The following is a 5769-nucleotide window of genomic DNA, read 5'->3' as shown; positions in this document are numbered from 1 at the left end:
TAAAGTCAACGTAACGCTGCAATAAGAGTTACGTTTCCTAAATAAGCATGAAGTCATTTTATTCATTAGAATTTTAAAAATTTCACAACTATGGTAAGTAATTCTAATGAGAAAATTATAGTAATAATGTATAATGCTCCTTTTTAACTTTTGTTAACGATGACGAGATTTAGTAGCCTTGGTTTTCCAAATGGAGATACCGGAAGGGTTGTTACAATTGCTTTTAGTACATATTTGTATTTTATTGATCTTTGGGATAACAGTTGGCGTGAGAAATTAGTCATCTGATTTCTCATCGTCTTTTAAAGCTTCTATTTTTGATTTGTAAAATTCGCCAAAAGCTTCGGCTCCAGGGAGATTGACGTCGTTGTATCCTACCATCTGCTTCGCGCATTTCTGCAGCCACTTGTCAATCCGGGTGTATTTCTGCAGATCTATGACACCACTGGCATTCATGGTGGATACTGTGGCCACCAAACAGAAGTCAGCCACGGTCATTTTGTTACCAGCTGTCCAGGGATACTCCTTCAGGATGTCGTTTAGCCATTTGAGAGCCTCTTCCACCTTTTCCAAGTTGGCGGGATCAGGTTCTTTTCCTTGGAACAGTACTGGAGCCTGAAGGGAAAGATGATTACGTCAACACTGCCTTCGTCAACATTTTCTCATCAAAATACAAATACATTATTTTCCAAACCGGACATCAATTCATATCCTCATCAATTTTCCTTTATTTATCAACCTTTTGCCTCGTTGCAGTTAAATACTGGAAATACGCCATTTGCATAGTCCACCTCTAATACTAAAAGGAAACAAGAAATGATTATTAGACCATACTAACTACCATTTCACTGTCAAAGGTCATTTCTGTCTCTAGATATTTTTTCAGCCATTGTCAAGGCATCAATTTATATTGCAACAAATCTTGCCTATACTATTCATGCGTGCTCTAGAAGTAGACGAAAACCTTTTAGAAAGCTTTCAAACATAAACCCTTAATATCAAAGAATAACTCCATTTTCCTATTTCCCTACATGGGAAAACTAGTCAACCAGTGTCAGACATAATTATAAAGAAGGCCATGTTGACCAAGTCACCTTGAGTACTCCGTTTTTCATATTATTCCAAACACCTCTATTTGATTTCTAATACCGATTTGTATTCTTTATCATCCAGTCCCACAAAAGTAATTGCCTTCTATAATGATGCATAAACTCATGTATGCAGTTACCGGCAAGAGAGAACTGAAGATTGGGCAAAACTAGTAAGAAGGTTTTTAACTTATTGCTATTAAAGTTTCCATAGATGTTTTTATAAAAAAAAATATCCTGAGTAACGACAACGTTATGTAAATAATACGTTAGACGCTAATCGTTTACAAGATGTGGTCTCACAGGTGATGATGTCATTATTTGATTGACTTGCTATTCAATATCAGATCTTTTGCATTCAAGAGATAAGAAAAGAAAATGAACAGATAAATGCTGTTATTATAAAAGTCGCAGAGAGTTCTTGCATACATGAGTTTCCATTGCTAAAACGAAGTGTTGGCGTCTAAATCGCTTCAATTTTTACTTCAAAATATAAATAATAAATTTTTCAACAGATATTTCTCAAAAATATATATAATATCATGCGCATTATGGACATCAACCATATCATATAACTTCGATGAGTTTCGAAATTAGCAGCGTGGATTTTGATTTTTGTCAAACTCCTATCGCAGACCGCTATGTTACCTATGCCTTTAGTAATGCAGGCCCCTACCTAGATTTTTTTTTTTAAGGGGGGGGTTCGTTTTTCCCAAAACTGGACCTTTTCTTCTATAAATTTCATTGCATATATAGGTATATAGAAGATGAAATACTGGAAAATTTTATTTTAGTTGTATTCAGAAGAAAAATTGGGTACCTATGCGGTCTATGCCCTTCTACCCGATCAGATGTTATTCAAAGTACTGACTTTGGTTAAGAGAATTTTGCTTATAATGTAAGTTTGCACTGAATTTCAATCATATTTCTTCAGTTTTATTGATTGATTCATTTATTATGTTAACAATAACATGCATATTACTTTATTTGTTATGTTATATACTTTGACTTAACAAAAAAAAAAAAAAAAAACAATAATTATTTATTACTTTGTAAGTACAGTTCAATGAAAAGGATAGTCACAGAAAATATGGACTTCCAGAAATATTGGGGGTTCGTACGCCCCCTAACCCCCTGCCCGACCCACCCTCGGTACGGGCCTGTAATAATGGCTTAATGTTAAAAAATATTCACAATTATATATAGAAATATATTTTTACGTAAAAATATAGAACAAAGACTCGTCCTCATCAGTGTAACGTTAAAATGACATTTTAACGTTACACTGACGAGGAACACCGTTCAAGGTGTTCGAAGGTCTTTGTTCTATATTTTTACATAGAAATGTATATATAATTGTGGATATTTAAAAAAAATTTTTTTTTTTAACTATTTGTTTTCACGAAACTGAAATTTCTTAACAATGGCTTAATGAAGCATGAAAGATAACATTGTAGAAATCGAAAAGTTAATCAGGATTTCAGTTCCAAATTACTTACATATAGATTATACCACCGTTGTTGAAGCGTCCCCATGTCGAAATAAAGTCTTTGGTCTACAATACATCTGGCCTTTGGATTCGTTGGGTAAAGGGAGTCGTCTTTTCCGTATTGGCTGGCTATGTAACTGCAGATGGCACGGCTGCAATGCAATGGCGTTGTAAGAAATTACGGGAAGAAATTTGGCTCTGTCTCATCTCTCTCACCCACCCACCCACTCAGAAACACACACCGCACACAAACACGTGTGCATACCAGTAAAGTGAATTTTTCAGAATTATCAGAAATTGAATGGCAGTTTTGAGAGTTCACTGACTGTAATCTCTCTCTCTCTCTCTCTATATATATATATATATATATATATATATATATATATATATATATATATATATATATATATATATATATATATATATTGTGCATGCATTTTTATCGCGTTGCCTTTTTACTTATACGAACGTTTCACATGATCTTACTACAGTAATTTTATGTGCTCCTTAGTTTTCTACGAGATACGTTTCCATGATGACTGGGTTTACTTAGCAAAAGATGACATTGATTGTTTAATGCTGAAGGAAGATTTTGTAAAATGATCAAGTTCATTTTTCTTATTTTCATTAGAATTAACCACCATGAAAAATAATGGAGTAAACAAATAGATTAATAAGTAGTTAAAAGTAAATTCCTCCCAAATTTTGTTGGCTTACCTCTCCCAAAGCTTGATATGGCCATCTACTAGCGCGGGAATTGTGTGCTGGGGATTAATGGCCAAAAATTCGGGTTTCATTTGTTCCCCTTTGAGGACGTCCAGCTCTTTGAGGTTCAAGGAAAGTCCCACGGCCTTCGCCGTCAGGTGGACGGATCTGCATGGAGGCGATATCTTGTGGTAGTACAGATCTACTGGCATTTTGATCGTGCTGCTGCTGAAATATAGATGCGATACTCTTTACATTACGTATATATATATATATATAATATATATATATATATATATATATATATATATATATATGTGTGTGTGTGTGTGTGTGTGTGTGTGTGTGTGTGCGTGCGTGTGTGTGCGTGTGTGCATATGTTTTTGTGTATTGTGTGCTGTCACACTCACTGAAAGAAAGCATGATTATAAAATGAAGGAAAGAGTGAAAAGGAAGGAAAAGTAGGTTCCACCTCCTGTCAGCAACGCTCACATGAAGACTTATCACTACAATGCTGAGATAAGATAACCTTGATGCTTTGGAGTCTCGGTAACTTCTGATGGTGAGTGAGTTCACGGAGGACGAGTATTATAGCATTTGATATTAGTTCTAGTCTGTTGCCACGGGGAGAGTACCAAAGTGTATAAACAGCTAGTGTGAACTAAATAGAATGAGACATAGAAGTAAACCCAAATGCCAAGCGCTAGGGCCTATGAAGTCAATCAGCGCAGAAACGGAAACAGACAGTGAAAGATTTGAAAGGTGTTAGGAGAGGGTAGATAGCAAGAGTGAAGAAAGAGAATATGAATGGAGGCAGAGTAAAAGGAACGAAAGGGGTTGCAGCTAGGGGCCGAAGGGACGCTGCAATGAACCTTAAATCATTCGCATGAGGCGCACTGACAGCTCTACTCCTCCTACGCGGAGCATAAATTAAAGGACAAGCTGGTATGGTATCTTCCTTGATGATTGATAGTCTCAATACATTCTTGAATAATGATCTCAAATGTTATTAGAATTTATTTGTCCTCTAATGCCTAGTTTCTTTAGTTCAGTGTAAATAGTATGTTAAACTAGCGTAAAACTAGTGTATTTCATCCAGCTAAGTTGTAATGCAGAGTGGCTATGACTAAATAGCCCTATAGGGATTAAGATTACTATGTTCATTATTACATTTTGATATGCAAACTTGATTCTAAAATCTGAATTCGTCTTATGAAGATGTTATGAGGCAGTTAGTCGTTCTGATATGTTTTTAAGGAGAATTAGAAACTTCATTATTTTCATAGTTTTTCTAAACGCAAAGCTTCATTTTCCTTGCCTACACTCCAGTCAATTGGTATTATTCATTTTTAGTGTTCTGTAAAGAAAATTGCGGCAGTTTGGTTACAAGGATTTTGACGAAGATTATTTACACCAAATAATCCTTATCACATTCATATGAAACGATGAAGTTGGATCTGATCTGCATCAAACCACTTTTGCTCTTATCAAATCATTTATCTTAGAGATATTTAATTATTTTGAACATCTCATTTTTGCATCGAAATAGATTTTGATATTGGTAAATAATTCATTTCTATTCCGTGTTGTGAGAAAATCGTCACTGTCATTACACAAAATTGACTTGTATAAGCTCATACCAAGAATGTGAATTACTATTCAAAGAGAGAGAGAGAGAGAGAGAGAGAGAGAGAGAGAGAGAGAGAGAGAGAGAGAGAGAGAGAGATACTGTAAGTTACTTAGCTTTTCGAGAGATGAAAGATGTTTGATATACAAACGTAAGCTTATGATAGTGTTTACGTTTCTATCTATCTAGACAGCTTTTTTGTAACATTGTTACTACAAGTAACTATGAACGCAATAGAGGGAATATGATGCAGTTGATAAAAAAATACGAATCCTTGAAAATATTTCTGTTTTTAGAAGGTAAAATATTAAAAACTGCTAAAACCCTACTTAAAAAAGAATATTGCATTCATGTAGCCCACAAAGGAGCCCTCCGTAGCTCTTTTTATTGGAAATCACTAAAGGTATAATACACTTTAAAAAAAATAAAGTACACGAATTTTCGTATCAGGAAACTATAAATAACTCGGTTCCACCAACCTTTCCGTTTAGCCTAAAAGATCCCGAGTGAATAAGCAAAACGTCTTTGAGAGGCTTCCTCGCTGATCGTCAGCTTCAGAGAGAACGACTACTGACTGGTATCAGCTGACAGTACAATAAGAGCAAAGCTCTTGACCCTCCTCCTTTCCCCCTCCCCTCCCCTCCCCGTCAATCACGAACAATGACTGGTCTAAGTGACGCACTTTTATCGATTTAATCGTTGTAATAGAGGTAGGAGGTCCGTTCACAAAGCTCGATGTTATCAGTTGGTCTTGTGCTCCTATTGTCAGAGTTTACAGTCCCGATTTTCGGTGATGGCAGAAAGTCACCGTGACTTTAAAGTTTTGGTTTGGGTGAACTATTTAGATACCGGTTTTGAAT

At 35.4% G+C, this 5769-nt stretch overlaps 1 protein-coding gene across 2 annotated transcripts; it reads right to left on the bottom strand.

The window, feature by feature from the left end:
- Positions 1-221: 221 nt before the first annotated feature.
- On the bottom strand, positions 222-5545 carry LOC135224552 (glutathione S-transferase 1-like). 2 transcript variants are annotated; one of them, XM_064263650.1, is made up of 4 exons: positions 5389-5545; positions 3295-3510; positions 2588-2729; positions 222-615 (listed from the first exon to the last, which is right to left on the bottom strand). In XM_064263650.1, the coding sequence occupies exons 2-4, from the start codon at positions 3492-3494 to the stop codon at positions 277-279; spliced, it is 681 nt and encodes a 226-aa protein (XP_064119720.1). In that variant the 5' UTR covers positions 3495-3510; positions 5389-5545; the 3' UTR covers positions 222-276. The 2 variants fall into 2 exon arrangements, with proteins under 2 accessions (XP_064119720.1, XP_064119721.1); XM_064263651.1 differs by having other exon boundaries at positions 3295-3507; positions 5389-5498.
- Between the last annotated feature and the right edge of the window lie 224 nt (positions 5546-5769).

Source organism: Macrobrachium nipponense, chromosome 12 (assembly GCF_015104395.2).
Source record: "Macrobrachium nipponense isolate FS-2020 chromosome 12, ASM1510439v2, whole genome shotgun sequence".
NCBI lineage: Eukaryota > Metazoa > Arthropoda > Malacostraca > Decapoda > Palaemonidae > Macrobrachium > Macrobrachium nipponense.
This window is presented reverse-complemented; position numbering and strand designations above follow the sequence as displayed.

What these genes read in the sequence shown, in the direction of transcription:
- LOC135224552 (XM_064263650.1), bottom strand. Translation starts at nt 3,494, where the DNA reads ATGCCAGTAGATCTGTACTACCACAAGATATCGCCTCCATGCAGATCC. An exon ending in CATATCAAGCTTTGGGAGAG is followed by an intron (nt 2,730 to 3,294) that starts GTAAGCCAACAA and finishes ATTGCATTGCAG; the next exon opens with CCGTGCCATCTGCAGTTACA. An exon ending in AACGGTGGTATAATCTATAT is followed by an intron (nt 616 to 2,587) that starts GTAAGTAATTTG and finishes CTTTCCCTTCAG; the next exon opens with GCTCCAGTACTGTTCCAAGG.